Source organism: Pundamilia nyererei, unplaced genomic scaffold (genome assembly GCF_000239375.1).
Source record: "Pundamilia nyererei isolate P.nyererei 1_Seehausen unplaced genomic scaffold, PunNye1.0 scaffold00039, whole genome shotgun sequence".
In the NCBI taxonomy this organism is placed as follows: domain Eukaryota; kingdom Metazoa; phylum Chordata; class Actinopteri; order Cichliformes; family Cichlidae; genus Pundamilia; species Pundamilia nyererei.
The window spans coordinates 3,128,922-3,145,016 of record NW_005187440.1 but is presented as its reverse complement, the minus strand read 5'-3'; the positions used below and the strand labels follow the sequence as shown (position 1 = coordinate 3,145,016).

Genomic DNA, 16,095 nt, shown 5'->3' with positions numbered 1-16,095 from the left:
CCCCCCCCTTTCTGGTGCTTCTTTTTAAATAATTTTGTAGAGCTGTACATCCTGGCCCCTAATTGGGTTTTTATTTGTCCTTGCTCTGCCTCGTTCCCTATAAACATTAAGCCAGCCTTAGCTGTTCCTCCTACTGCGATACACAGACGTGCATTTTTAAAACAAGCAAAAAGCCATTTCAGGGTCGCAGTTAAAGAGTTGCCGGGACAACTTTCTTTAAAGTCTTGGGAGATAATTAGATTTTACAGAACACTTTGCAATTAGTTGCATTCTCATATCGGGAAGCAGACACCCATAAAGCAGGCCTCACCACCAATTCTCTCCGCACACTTGGAGGCCGGAGTTAATAATTCCCTCCCCCTTTTTTTGTTTCTGATGTAATTGAAATGAAAGGATGCCTCACTGGTGGTGCAGAGATGTCTAATTTATTTAGTCAATCGGTGGCCCTCGCTAGACACCGTCATTATCTTGTACTACCAGCAGCGCCTTTGGTTGCCTCTCGCCATCATGAGGGGAAATGTAAATTATCTTAACTTTACGGCACCCACAGTGTTTAAATGTAGTTTTAACTTCAAGACAAATAAAACTATGATGCCCACTAGATGTATAGATTGAGATGTGTGTGCATATGTTTGTTAATGATATTGTGTGCCTTTTTTTATGCAGACTGCGGCTCGGGCGGGTCTGGATCGGGTCAGGAGAGCTGTGAACAGGACCGCTGTCTCGTATTTGGAGGCACGTGGTACGAAGACGCAGAAGACGAAAGCGATCGATGCCTTTGTGAATACAGCTGCACGAGTGTGCCTCACAGCCTGGTAAGACAGCCTTCAAAAATCATTTGCCATTAGCTGCTAATGTGGTTAAATCTTCCAGTCCATTCAAAGCAAAATGCAAAAACATAAATCGCACACATCTGCTTTTGACATTTTCATCGGACAAACTCCAATCTCCTATAAAATGACATGGAAAATTATTCCTGAATTTTTGTCTGTTTAGCATAAAAAGAAATCTAGATGTCTTCTGAATTTGCCGAATAACCTCGCTTGTTACAAAATCAGGGGCCACTTTCTTTCTTATTTTCTTGTAAATTTGACAAAATTGTAAAACATGGGGGCGTGGATGAAGGCACGGGGGACTTTTTCAAGGTCAGCTTCAGATGGAAAATCTTTTCGCAGCATTTCTTATTCGGAGACAGCATGACTGTACAACCTCGGTAATTTGTAAGCCAACGCAAAACTCAAAAAGGATCCCAGAAACTGAGTAACTGGGCAGAAGAAAGTTTTGTGACATCCACAATTAAGCATCAGAAAGGCGAGGCATAAGGCTGGAGATGGTGTTTATGTTGCGTCCGTCAGTGGAACATATAGGTTGACATAGTCTGCATAACAGGGGAAAGAAACACTGTATTTATGGCTTACCTGACTGAACACCACGTGACGCGAGGAGAAAGCTCCAGTAACGACAGAAACAGACCTGTCTAATAAGCAGGAGCAAAAAAAATATCCTCTTTTCCCACGAGGTCATCTTACCGTCATGAGCAGCAGCAGCTTGCTTTGTTGTCACGGATGTGGCTCAGGTGTCACCGCATGGTCTTAAGTGTGGTGAAACTGATGACACCTGATTAAACCACGTCCATTACAACTGAGTAAAAACGCCACCTGACAAAGGCTGTGAAGTATTCTTGAAAGCAACTGAACTAACCACTTAATGGCTCTTTAGTTCAGCGTCTAGGTGAATGCGCTTTTACTTTAAATACAGGGCACGCCTCGGTAAAAACACGCGGCCTGGTAATAACTGAAGCGAGGTAGAGCAAAAAGAGCTGAGGGGTTAAGCTAGACGCTGCTTCAGACTCTGCTTTGTGTCTTTCTTTTTGCAGGTTTGTGGTTCCGATGGGAAAAACTACAGCAACGAGTGCGAGCTGAAGAAGGCCAGATGTGAGAAACGAGAGCACTTGTTGATTCAAAATCAGGGACCCTGTGCAGGTCGGTACATTACGCCACTCAGAGTCGATGTCATTGCAGTGCACAAGAGCACCCTCATCAAGTCTCATTGTCACTGACATCCCATTTCTCCACTCATTCCATCCATCGATGGGGTTGTAATTGTCTCTAGTTTGAGTGTAATTCTGACAGCACTGCTTGTGTCTCTCTTCAGTGTGACCTGGTTAGCCATAAGCAAGTGAAATGATGGGAGGTCAGTGTTAAATTTGATGTGTGGGTTTGTGTAATTTGCTCAGGGAAGGTTGACTCAGCACACTTTGAGCTTTCCAGCTTTTCTGGGAAGTGACTAGTCCACGTGGGCCGGCTCGTGAGCAGAGTTAAAAATCTTCCTCTCGGGCCCAAGTGTGAACTAACAGATAGTAATAAAGGCTCACTTTTCTGTCCAGATATTCAGAGAATTTAAAGCAATAAACCTGTGCTCCGGAGCTTGCTTCTTAGCCCTCAGGACACCACTTTCCCCTCTTCCTTTAATATAAACTCCCTCTCTTTGCATGTGATGAATGACATTTATCAGCCACAAACGCTGTGAGATCAGTGGCAGAGCAGCAAAGGTTAACCATCTTCCTCTCTGTGGCTATGTTAAATGAAGAGCTTTTTGCTAGCACAGGCCAGGGAGCAGAGCAAAAGGCACTTAAGGGATTTTGTGTGATCATTCCAGTCTGTTTGATTCCCCTTGGGTCTGAAAGAGAGGAGGATGGAGAGAGTTTGAAGAGAGTGAGAATGAAGGAGCTGCCAGTGTTTTCACACACATCTCTGCAGATTCTTCTCCTTCCTAAGCTGGCCTCCTTGGGCACTGACTGTCACGCTTCTCTACCATCCATGGATAATCAATCCTTTTTTGAAGAGTCCTCTATGGGTACAAGGCCTCTGGGTTCTCATCTCCTATTGGCTAATGGGGGGGGGGGGGACTCAGATCTTGGGGAATTTCACTGCCCTCTGCATTAGCTATGTAAGGAGAAACTTCATTTGACCTCAGCTCCATAAACTTTATCAAAACATGCCAGCTCTCAGTAGCGGAGCATGAAAGCAACCTTGTATTTCAGAGGTTCTCAGTTTGAAAAGCTACCTACTTTGCATACAGTGTCAACACAGCCGTCTGCTGCATGCACATTTGTAAAGTTTGCCTCTTGTAGCATTTAAAATAGTATTTTTTTTTTTTTTTTTTTTTGCCGCCTGCAAACTCAAATCAGGGTCAGGGATTTCAATATAATCCACTGAAAATTTTATTGGTTTACTAGACACATGTGCAGATGTGCCCTTGCAGGAATATAAAAGACCAGCAACAATCAGCGAAGCGGAGAAGGCGCAGCAGTGGACCTTGAAAATGTGAGGGTAATATTGCATGTCACAGCGAGGTGCATTGTGCCGGACAATGGGGAAAAACCCTTGAAGGGTGGAAGAACATATGAAATTAAAAGTTCTCCTTGTCCTAATAGGCTCAGTACAGATAGCCGAATGGAGCACTGAAAAGTGGCAAGTTAAATGAACTGTGTCCAAAGCCCATCTCTGGAGTGGGAAAGCACTGGAAAAAGAGCGCGCCGAGTCATCACCATTAGGCTGAGGCTCATATCCACACCAGTAACAGTGTGATTTATGGCCCCTGTATCTCCAGCCTCCAAACTCCAAATGAGCAACACTAAAAGAGGCGATGGGGAGGGCAATAGAGAGACACACAGAAAACCAAGGGTTTTCCCGTTTCTATCTACAACTTTACTTTTCACTCCAAAGTATGAAAAAATGTGCACAATGATGCTTTTGCTCCGGCCATTAAACAAATCCTATTTTCCTCCCACTGACTGTTTTGTTGTTCTCTTCCAATTTCTGGAGAAGCGCCAGGTTTGAGGAACGCATTTGTTTTTATTTTGTTGAATGTGGCTCTGTATTCAGTGCTGTCACACTATTTTGGCGTCTTGTGCATCCTTAGACAAAGGAGCTCTCCACACAGTGTGCGCAGGCAGAAACTGCTTGGCAAATTCCTTCGCATTATGCAGCAGGCCTTTTTTTTTTTTTTTTTTCTTCTGCTTCTTCTTCTTTTCTTTTTTTGAAGGTTGTAGGGCAGCGGTGCAATTTCGTAATATTAGACAAGAACAAATGAAGAGAACATGCCTTCTAGTAGGTGGTAAATGTCAGCTTCTGCACATTCACCAGAAATGCCATTGTTTGTTTTCACTGGAGGTAATAGCATCATTTTCCCCCTGATTTTGAGTCATTGTGGAGAAAGTAGCAAATAGAATTGTTATCTTGAAGCCGACTGCCAGGCTCTCCACCTCTGCCCCTCAAGCCAATCTCATTGTTGGCAAAAAAGTTACATGTTGTTCAGAGATTGTGTTGTTTAATTCCCCTCCTCCACCACCATCAACAAACCCTACAGTAATCACTCAAATGCTGGTGTTCCTCTTTCTCTCCCTGTTCCATCTTCCATCTCCCCTCCCTTTCCTTCCCTACCTCATCGGTGATTTCAGCCGTATCTCTGCCGGACCCGACGGTATCCGAGCACTGCAGCGTGTCAGTGTACGGCTGCTGCTCAGACAATGTGACGGCCGCCTTAGGAGTTGGACAGGCTGGATGTCCCGGTGAGTCCTATTCTGTGTCCCACTTTGACCCGTCAGTGTGTCACGAGTTTAAAAAAAAAAAAAGGAGGAAAAAAAAAGTAGATAGTATCAGGCTGTTTGCAGCATATGGGCCTCGTTGTCCTTGACTGCAATTACAGTAGCAAAGTTGCAGAGCCGAAAACGTTTCATCTTAATCCAAGGAATAATTATGATAATTCTGCGCTGTATCAACAGAAAAATCTCTTCATCTGATGATCCTGACAAATGATAGCACGCAGATGGAAGAGAAAAGGCTTGCATCGAGCTGTAAGCCAGGGGATACAGCATGGATGGAGAAAATGCAGACGGAGAAATAAGAATACGCAGAGATTTAGAAAAAAGGAAAATCACCTCAGCGCGCTTTATCCGCCTTTTTATTTGTGGAATAGGGTTTAGCTGACATTTGAGCCTAGCATAAATCTCTAATACAGAGTATCCATCACAGTAAGCATTATCCAACTCTTATAAGCTACAGGGATCTATAAACAGCAGCAGTGTAAGTTTGCTGTAGAAAAGTGAAATTCCTTGTTGCTCTTTTCCCCTCAGCTACCTGTCAGTGTAATATCTACGGCTCCTACAAGGGGACGTGCGATCCAACCACCGGGCAGTGCTCCTGTAAGCCGGGTGTCGGAGGGCAGAAGTGTGACCGCTGTGAGCCGGGCTTCTGGAATTTCCGCGGCATCGTGACAGAGAACATGAGCGGCTGCACTCGTGAGGAATTCCTTCTTTGTATCTGATCAGCTGTGCAAATGTGTTTTATTTCGATGACGTTCATTTTATGTATGTTACTTTTCAATCCTTACATTTCCTCTCCACAAATGGTCTGTGCACACACACACCGAAAAAAAAATCCATGCACATCAAAGTGTTAACACGCAGAGAGGTTTTATTTGGTTTTCAGAAATCCTGAAATAGTGAAATAGTTAGTCTAGATCAGAGATGTCAAAGTCGGTTTAGTTCATGGGCCTCAGCTTTGATCTCCAGTGGGTCTTGTCAGTGGGTCTTGTCAGCAACTTGTCAGGATCTGGAACTTTCATCTCCAGCATCTCCGCAGACATCTCCAACTTTCATAGTTTGCAAAGTCCTGACTGACTTGTATGATTCGCACCCCCTGCTCTAGATACACCATCAATATTTCTGTGTGCACTTTTCTTCTGATCTACTTTACTTTTATAGTTACTGAACAATTTTTTTTTCCAGAGTATAAACAATGTTAGTTATTCCCCCCAATGTTTTCTGGGAAGAAACCCAAAACCTCTGAGTCTGTAAAACTAAAGTCTTTGCCAAATAAATCCAAATCTGCATGGCTGGAATCCACTCTACATAAGTGAGAGTCATATTTCTCAAGATAAGAGCCATAGTTTGACAATACATTTCTCACTGAATTAATAGCAGTGCCTCCGAGCTACCCTTTTTAGAACAGAAGTTTATAAAATGAATATCCATAAAATATAGTCAGTCAAATTAGATTCTCTTCTAGTTAAGCTCCATATATTTATAGAGCTTAACTATTTGATGAGAGTTTTTGTGGAAAGATGTCTTACTTTGTCCTTTAGACCTGTCAAGGCTGTACTGAATGAACCGTTCTCATTTGTATTCGAGTAAAGAACAGGGTCGGGACCCCTTGTTTGTCTTGGTGTAATGCAATATGGTGACTAGCTCGTATCCTGCCGCTGAGGTATCATAGGACATAGCTCCCCAAGTCACAGAGCATTTTCAGTCAACAGCAGGAAGCCTGCAGGTGCCTCACCCGTGGCCTGACCTTAACAAGGTTTACCCAAAGCAAGCAGACAGCACACCACACGCCAATACCACGTTCAGCAGGAGAGGAGTGGAAAACAACACACGTCATTGATTCCCGGAACATAATGGACTTGATGTCCTTCCCCGGCGTTGTTTTCCTGAGTTTCTCTTACGTACTCATTCCCCTCCTTCTTGTCCTCCTCCTGTGGCCCCTAGGGCTGGTTGAACTATTACCAACCCTTGATACTTAAGACAAAGATGTCTCTCAAGCACAACGCTACAGAGGCTAAGGTTGCTTCAAGCACAGTTTGTACAGACTATAAACCGAGCTATTCCTATCTCTCTTCCTGCCGTTGTCGCTAATTGACTGGCCTTTTTCCCCCCTCATCAATTTCTCTCATTTTTTTTCCACCTTTCCACGGCAGCATGCAACTGCGACGCTACGGGCTCAGTCCGGGATGATTGTGAGCAGATGTCGGGTCTGTGCTCTTGCAAGACGGGAGTGAAGGGCATGAAGTGCAACGTGTGCCCAGATGGGAGCAAGATGGGCATGAATGGCTGTGACAAAGGTAATAAGAAAGAGCATCAAGGCCAGTGTGTGGTGTGTGGGGCATTCAGAAACCAAACACACACACATTTCTCTCCTTGGTTGCAGCTTCTCTCTATCATTCCAAAGTGGTTTTTGTCACTTATCTGATTTGTGGATCAGCCTGGAAGCAGCCATTTCTTTCTTCATCGGCTCTTTGCATCCATCAGCTTTACTGGCAAAGAAGGAAGTGGCTGCAAGAGAGCTGATCAATAGTGATTAGGAAAATACTCAAGTGTACAAATGGCATGTGGATGACACATTTCCCATTGATATTTTATTTTCTCTACACAGTTGTGATGATTCATTGTTCTTTGAATGTGTGGGTTTATACCTCTGTTTAAGGACTATTGATTACTTTTGATTAATAATAAAAACAGCCCTGGTGATTGTACAAGCCACAAAGCCGGTTGAAGGAAAGGTTAGTTCCTGCTGTGGGGGCCTGCAGCTCCATGATTAAGATGCACCATCAGATATCGACTGGAAGTCAAATGCTTAATGAAGCCAGCAGTCCCAGCACAGTGGTGGGGCTCTTCGCCACACACCCTGCCAGATAAAAAGGACGAGTACTAGGAGGGTGCAGCACATAAAAGCAGGAGCTAAAGGGTGGGGTGCTCTAAGCCTCTGTGATGAAACAATGCAAAGACCCCACACTCACATCCAGGTGGGTGGATGGTGGACTCCCTGCAGCAGATCCTGCTGCGACAGCTTCAAGGCTTCAAACAGTCTTTAGGGGAGAACTGAGGAGAGATCTTGAGTGCTCACTTTTGGGCCCCTCAGAAGATCAACTTTTTTTTGTGCAGCAGTTTTGGAAAATTGCTGTGCATGCCATGAATAATTGAAACTCAGAGAATTTGGGAATTCTATTATCACTGTTATACAGTTGGTGTAAAGATGCTGAATACAAGACAAGGATGAAGTCTTTCAGCTCACCTTTTCCACACTATAAAATCACCCCGAGTGCGACAAGTGGTGTTTTAACCTCCTAGGACCTGGCGTCCACATATGTAGACATCAAATTATGGGTTGTCTAGACCAAAATACTAAATTTTGTTCTTCAGGGCCCTGATATCCAATTATGAGGACATTATACTGACACTTTTCTATCGAAATTTAAAGCGAATGTCCTCATATGTGGCTCTCATTTTTCTCAGAAACAAAAACCAAGTAAAAAAAAAAATCTGGTAATTCTTTGTTTTTACATTCATCAGGTCCCAATCAGCCCAAATATCAAAGAGAAATAAAAAATGCATGCCATGAAAGAGTTCGGGTCTTAGGAGGTTAAAACTGTGGCACAATAGCACAAGTATAGTATGAATGTTGTCAGCAGTGCAGATGAATTGTTATTCGCTGTTTGGGGTTAAAGTTTTATAGCTAGACGGCTTATAACACAGTTTGTTGTTATACTTTGAAATCCCCTCAGGACCTGATCCCAGAATATATATCAGAACTGCTATCCCTGTACTCTAAACCAGCAGCTTATAGTCTGTTCCCACGTCACTGTTAACACTCAAGAGAGACAGAGTGACTGCTGTATGCAGTATCATCTTTTACGTTGCTTTTAAAGACTTTTTCTTTACATTTTTTGGTTATTTCAGTTCTTAACTATTGTGTTCAACTGTATTTTATTCTTTAATGGGTGTTTAACTGGCCGAACTTTTGGTACCTACAGAAAGGTTGACATTTTGATACACAGGAAATTGTAATGTTTTCAAAGAGCCAAACACAGGAGACCAGGATCAAAAATTCAAAACCTTAAGCATCAGCAAAACTAGCTGACAGAAAGTAAAGGTTGGAGTCTTGAAAGCATATTAGATGGACAAACATGATTGGACCTATACTAGGAACAAAGAACCAGGAATGAAAGGGCAGTAATACACAAAAAAAGCAAGGGAAGGCCAACATGAATAATGGAAATAACCAGCCCAATCTCACTCCCGAGGCGTAACATCCCGACGATTTGTCACGTTCCGCGGCGTTCCTGAGGAACGCGAAAGGTGACCTTCTGCGTTCTTATGTTACGCGCCGGGTTATGGGTGAAATCCAGCAGAATGGCGGTCCTGTGGTAATACACGTTCAAGCCATGTATTCCAGCCCTAACACTAACTAACCTGTACCAGCACTTTAGTGACGTTAAATAGTGTTTTTTTTCCAAAGCGTTTTAAGTAAAATGAACGAACACATGTAGATTGATTCCAAACGGTTCTCAAGTTTAATCGTTTCTCCAATCTCATCATTTACGAACGTGTTGGGTGCCCGGAAGTGTAGTATGTTGATGATTTGTCACCTAGTGTATTACTATATATATTACTCTTTGGGAGTGAGAACGTGTTGAAATAACACTCACAGGAAAGAACAAGGATTACAGAATAAAGGAGGAAATCACTACGAAACAACAAAACGTGGCAGAAATGTTGCCAGCTATAGTCTGATTTCACAGTCTCCATTGCTGTATATAAAGTACTCTATTTGGACAAAAGTGTTGGGCCACACCTCTTAATCTTTAAATTCAGGTGTTTTCAGTCCCATTGCCACAGACTTTTTAAATCAAGCACCTAACCATGCAGCCTGCATTCACAGTCATTGATGAAAGAATGAAGAGCTCACTGAATTCAAGAGTGGTACTCTAACAGGATGCGTAGATGACCCAGTACCTTTGTCCATATAGTGCGTACAGAACGTATAGCAGTGTAAACTTGTTTCTCCCACAGGTCCTGAAGCCCCAACTTCCTGTGAAGAGTTACAATGTAACTATGGAGCCACTTGCATTAAGGTGAATGGCCAGGCCCACTGTGAGTGCCCCTCACCTGACTGCGATTTGAAAAACAAAACCAAGGTGTGTCTTTCAAACTGTCTAAAGAAATAAGTTGTTTGAATGGAAACACATTCTTGTAGTTGCCTGTAGGGAGTTAACGTGTTCTCCCTTCGCTCCATCTCTGTCACTGTGGAGCAGGTGTGCGGCTCAGATGGGGTGACCTATGCCGACCAGTGCCAGCTGAGGACCATAGCCTGTAGACAGGACAAGGACATCACAGTGCAGCACTTTGGACAGTGCACAGGTGAGCCTCGTAGAAACCTCCATGCATAACGAGACACACGGATGGCCAACTGTTGTCAGTCCCTGATCAAAAGATAATGAGCAGTGCCGAGGGCCTCAAATTAACCCCCTCCTGCTGTTTCTCCTCCTATCCATCACTCTGATTCAGAAAGTAAGGTCAGAGCACTGTGAGAGCACATTTATCTTAAAATAAATGTTTCTGCACACACTCGAGCAGCTGTGCTTATTTCTTATTAAGGTAATTCAAGTGCTGAAGAGTATATAATAAAAGCATCTTACACGCATCATGTTCAATAGCACTTCTGTATATCGAACAAGCCTGTCTCTCCTCCTGGTTTTAAACTGCCTGGTGAGAATGAAAGCATGTGCCACACTACAGGGATCTCAGAATTAAGATGGATATTTATTTATTTATTTTGAAAAGAAAAACAAGTTTGACTGGAGTCTGTGCGTTGCAAACTCACCAGATAGCAATGACACTTCCTCTTTGCTTTCCAGTCCCTTTGTTGGGATTTGGCTTCATCTTCAAACCCCCTGTTGGGGAATACATCAATCCCTTCGCAGCTTGATGCTGCCAGGAACACGATGCTGCTGAAGTATGATTGCACATGTAGAGTACATGTGTACTCAGGAAAAGGTACAGCTCTTGTCCCCCCTCCCCTCCATCCCAGCCCACATGCTGATGGACATTGCTTGGATCGGTGTAATAGGCACTGGGACCCTTGCCAAGGCCACAGCTTTCATGTACAGTGAAGTGGTCTCGCCGACTGCCAGCTTGCGTCACAGCAGAATTCTAGAGACGCCGCCGGCAAGAGCAGAAGGAAGCTCTACGCCAGCTGTGGAGCTGTGGCCGCGAGCCACTGCCAGGTGTCTTACATTTTCAGGTAGAAAAATGTTCATTCACCTCATCATTTAGTGGATCAAATGACCTCATGCAGAGACACGCGTCCCTTTTACCCCTCTTCCCTGAGTGATCCCCTTCAGACTCAAATGGCAGTATTCCAGACAGGAAAGGATGTTGATATAGTGTATGTTGATTTGTAGTTTCAGGTAGTCGGATTTAAAAAAGAAAAAGGAGTATGCTCAGTAAGGAATTGACAAGGCTTTGATAAGTCCCTGAACATCTGGTAATTACAAATTCAGTGCCGTGGGTTACCAGCAAATGGAGCCAAAATCCAGTCTGGTCTCACATTCCTCTGTTGCCTGGCAATAGAGATGTGGGTTGTGTGTAATCCCTCACCTAGCATTTCTGCATACACAGAAGGCACGAAGACGCCTCGCAGTGGACTCTCTCTCTATCTCTACGGGGACGATGAAGAGACAGGCGAGCGCTCGGGCCCCACCAGCAGCCGCGGAGGATCTTTTAATTTCTTCACCCGGATGCGGTCGCACCGCGGGGTTGCTGTTCTGGCGCTGCTGTCGGCTCGGGAGTTAGATCTCGAGCTCATTTCACGTGTGGCTGGGTGCGAATTAGCATTTGCTCTGCCTCCACCCCTCACCACGCCAGAGCCAAGCCCGCCCTCCCTCCCACTGTTTACACGCAGCGCTTCCAGACGCCGGGCCACAGCGCCGTGGCATGCCAATGCTCGCCGAGCTGCTCCGTGGTTTGACAGGAGAGCAGTGCCAAGGGCTCTGCTATAAATGAGTGAATATTGATCTTTTTTAACATCATTGATCTGTTGCAACTTTTTATTATACAAGGGAGCGTGACTGCTGCTTCTGCTGCTGCTGTGCAGTCTGCCGCTAATGGGCAGGCTGAGGAAAGAAATTACAAGCCTGCAGAAAAAGCTCCTCAAATCTTTCTGCCTGTGACAGAGAGCTGTGATGTTACCCGGCTTTCTCTGAAGTCTCCTCCAAGCAGCCGCAGAGTATGGGGAGGAGTATTGCCGGCTTCTTTGCTAGGTCTCAGCAAAAGATGAAGCGATAAGAGAAGAATCCTCAAAAAAATATGCATAAAACACTGTACCGAGCACCGGAGGGAGGGTATTTGTACCGGTGAGCAAATTCTGGCAGCGGGAGGAAATGGCCACCATGTTGGCAATGACCTGCCTCTCCCATATGGTGTTATTACCTGTAAGTTTGTAGCAAATTGGCAACGAAGGCCAGCATATGGCACAGGCAGCCCTCTGCCTGCTTGCTAGTCAGGGTTCTGTTGCCTTCTCCTCCATGTCCTGCGATTTTTTTTGTGCCATTATTCACTCCCTCGTTCAGTTTGCCATGCCATGTTTCCCTGCTGCTGATTTGTTAACCTGTATTTTCCATCTGATTTAAACCCTTTCTCTGTCAGGCTCTTTTTCCCTATCATTTCCTCTCCTTGCCTCTGTGGCTTCCTTGTCTTTCTCCTCCAGTTTGCGCTTTCCGAATTCCTCCTCCTCACTGAGGGTGGCTGACTCCACAAACAATCTTAATAATCACCTGTCAACAATAAGTACACAGCTGAAGCAAGCCGAGATGACTATGATTTATTTTGCTCTGTACTCTGTGACATTACTGTCCAGTGCTCGACTGGGAGGAAATAAAGCAAAAAAAAGGCAAATGGACTGTTAAATGTGATTAAGAGAAGCGTCAGCTGAACAGACTGTGCTGTCAGTCCTTCTCTGCTTTCTCCCAACGAGCGCTCCTCTCTTGCTTTATCCCACGTCGCTGAGCTTGCTTCTGGAGATGCCCACACACCCAAACACACATTAGGCCCTTTCCAGGGACCAATCCGCTTGACGCTAAGCTTGGCACAAGACTGACAGGTGTAGCCGAGAGGAAACGCGATGCATGCCACCTTCCTTGGTGATAGCATCGCTCCTCTATGCACTCCAAATCTCTCTATTACAAATATCTTCCGAGCTTTAAGCTGACAATCTGTGCGTCTCCCGGGCTTTCTGCCGTCTCAGTAGGTATCACATTTCACACCTCGGTGAATAATTGCCGATCAACTAAGCGATTATAGCGGTGTAATTAAGTCCTACACATAATGTTAGGCGAATCCTAATGAGGCGCATGTCTACGGTATAGCTTTTTATTTTTTAATCTCCTCTTCATTTCACCTTCTCGCTAACACACATCTGTGCTCGTGGGACGACAAGGAGCGAAGAAATAATGACAATATTGCCGTGACTGCTCGCCACGGCTAAATCTGAAGTGTTCGCTTACGTAGCATCTCCTTGCCAACTCACTTATCTCCCGCAGGAGTTTTTGTCCCATTTATCTCTCTTTTATCGCCAACAGTTTGTCCTTTTGCACCAGAGCTTTTTGCATTGGTAATGATGGGCTCTTTACAGAGAGGCTCTTCTCGCTCCCCTCACTTGGAAGGATTCTTTTTCTGTTGTTGTTTTTGTTGCTGTGTGTGTGTGTGTGTGTGTGTGTGTGTGTGTGTGTGTGTGTGTGTGTGTGTGTGTGTGTATTGACACGAGTGTGTTTGTGGTGGCGTTGACGGATACTCATGCTCTCTGCAAGCAGCGCTCTTTGAAGCCAGAGTTAAAGCCGGCTTTTTTTTCTTTCTTTTTTTTCTGCCCCATTTCTATCAATCATTCATCACCGGAGGCACTGGCTGTTGGTGATTAAAGCTGTGCTACTGGAGGGCAGCGTTTGAATATGGATATATAATTCATAGGCATTGGCACAGCAACACACAAACATGCATATTGTGCACACGAATGCATGCCATATGTGTACAAACACAAGCACAAATACCCTCCACACAATGCGCTGACACCAACTGGAGTAGTTTAACCCGGTTTGGGAAACATAACTCGTCTGCAGGCGGAGTGCACATGCCCGAATGCGATGTGTCATCTGTTGGCATATTCCATTTTCACTCTTAAGACCCCTGAAACAAAGATTTCTGACATCTCATCCATTGCAGGCTTTTTAATCACGGGCTGCTTGTACAAACAGGCCTGTTTGTGTATGTGTGTGGTTTCTAATGTAATTACTTAATGACACTGGTGAACATCGGGGAGATGGGTTAGAAGATTAGAAGAGGCATAATCACTCACTGAATACAGGAGTTATAGTGAGTGAAAAAAAGTTATAGTGAGCAGTAGGTTGTAATAATCATTAAGTGATTTTGTTATGGTTTATTGGCTAATTATGGTTTTTTTTATTTCCTCTGGTGTGATTTTTGAGGTTTTACTGCAGTAAAACAAAGTCCAACACTTCCATCTTTGCTCAGTCATTCATCCATTCCTTGCTTCCTCCCCTTCCCTCCACCAGAAACCATCTCTGAGCCAGCAGATCGACCCACCCCAAACCCCCCCGCCACCACCCCAAGCGCAACCGTTGCCGCCGCCACCACCATCACCACCGTCGCACCCTTCCATCCTAACATGGTCCACGGCGTCCCGCCTCCATGGATCGAAACCCTCGAGCAACCTGCGACCACCACCCCCTTTCCATCCCCTACCCAAAAAAGTGCGCAAGCAACCAGCCACCACTCCACCCACATCCAGCCGCAAGCGCCGCAGCCCAGCCCAACCGCTGCCGCCTCCACATCCTCTCGCAGCGGTCCAATTCCCTCGGCCGCCGCAGTCTCCTTCGAGGGCTCGGGTAGCGGGGATCCAAGCGGGGACGAAGCGACTGAAGAAGAGAGCAGCGGCGTCCCAACGGAGGCCAGTGGGGCCGAGGAGACTGTCGGTAAATCCCTGCTCTTTCACTTCATTATCCATAAAGCTTTGGGTGTGTGTGTAGGGAGGGGAGGTTTTTCTCAAAAAAGGGGTTGGTCAAACTCATAGTCTCCTCTTAGTTCACATCATAATGCATTCATGCCATCATCTGTTAATTGAAAATGAAAAATAGGCACAGGCTTATGTATTTGTATGCAAATTGCTTTTGAGGAGACAAATGTCACAGGCAGGCAGGCAGGGAAGAGAAATCTTTGTCAACAGGTGCTGTTAGTGTCATTTCCACTTGCATAAGATGTATATCTCAATTTCAGACAGAAAAGAATGTATTTGCATGGTTCACTGTTGCTACATCGCCCATGCGTTTTTCTTCCTCCCATTCCACCAGCTCTCAACAGCTAGCAAAACAAAACCCAAGCTCTGTAAAATACACTCTAGATGGAACTGCTGGTCCGCATCTCAGGATCTCTGGAGCCTGACTTGACAGGCTGATGTGACTGGGAGGTTGAGGTGCGAGTGTGTGAGCCAGCATACCTTGTCACATGACTAGTCTCAAATCTTTCCCGACATGCCTTCCTGGGCTCTGGCGGTTACCGGGCCTCTGGTTGAACAACAAGAGGACGACTAAGACTTTTCAATCAGTGCTCTCTTTTTGATTTTTTTCTTTTTTTCTGATGTTGCCTTCCATCCGTCTGTCCACCTCACCTGACAGCTTGCAGTAACAGGATAAGATTGATGGAACGGCAAGGCCCCAATGTGCTCTTCCTCGGCTCTTCCTCCTCCTCCTGCTCCCCCTCTCCTCTCGTTCCTGCTCCCCGAGTTTTAGATTTATTCTCTTGTCAGAGGCTGACCAGAGTGCTCGGTGATGCAAGGAGCATGTAGCTTGTCTGCAAAGGAGACCTGGCGTCTTGTGACTGTGTGTATATGTGTGCGTATGAATGTGTACCCAAATGTGCCTGGATGTTTTTCTTTTTTTCAACAGTCAGTTTGTGATTGTTTGATTAGACGATTTTCCAGGACAGTTTTGGATATTGAAATACTGAACTAATCTGTTTCGTCATCTGTTTTGTGTGTTTGCGTCTGTGTGTGTGTGTGTGTGTGTGTGTGTGTTAGTCTTATCTCCTGTTCCTCGTGTCACTGTGTTTGTCCAATCCAGAGTGCACATGTCACCATCTGAGCATACAAATGTGAGTAGGTCAGAGGTGTACATTTTCACATTTTTGTGCCTGTGGTATTTTTGTAATCCGAACAAATCTGTGTGTGTATTTGTCGTTGTGTTTATCTGTGTTTATTTGACAGCTTTCATGGCTTCCATAGGAGTTGCACTGCCCGATGCTTCTGTAAATGTGCAGACCACATGCCAGCAGATGCCCCATAAACCCCAGCCTCCTCCCACCTTCTGCCCCGCCCCCTTCTCCCTCCTCCCTCCTCCTTCCACATCCTTTGACCGCATGTCCTTGAGAAGGACGTCCCTCGCCTCTGACGTGTTTATGGCTTGTTTAGC

The 16,095-nt window shown here is 45.1% G+C and overlaps 1 protein-coding gene across 1 annotated transcript in view; it reads left to right on the top strand.

The window, feature by feature from the left end:
* agrn (agrin) overlaps positions 1-16,095 on the top strand; it is a 255,815-nt gene that overhangs the window by 198,810 nt on the left and 40,910 nt on the right. The window contains exons 11-18 of the mRNA XM_013910251.1: positions 667-815; positions 1,877-1,982; positions 4,463-4,573; positions 5,138-5,302; positions 6,760-6,903; positions 9,632-9,756; positions 9,874-9,979; positions 14,185-14,604. Coding sequence (XP_013765705.1) covers positions 667-815; positions 1,877-1,982; positions 4,463-4,573; positions 5,138-5,302; positions 6,760-6,903; positions 9,632-9,756; positions 9,874-9,979; positions 14,185-14,604 — 1,326 coding nt within the window. The remainder of the gene's footprint in view (positions 1-666; positions 816-1,876; positions 1,983-4,462; positions 4,574-5,137; positions 5,303-6,759; positions 6,904-9,631; positions 9,757-9,873; positions 9,980-14,184; positions 14,605-16,095) is intronic.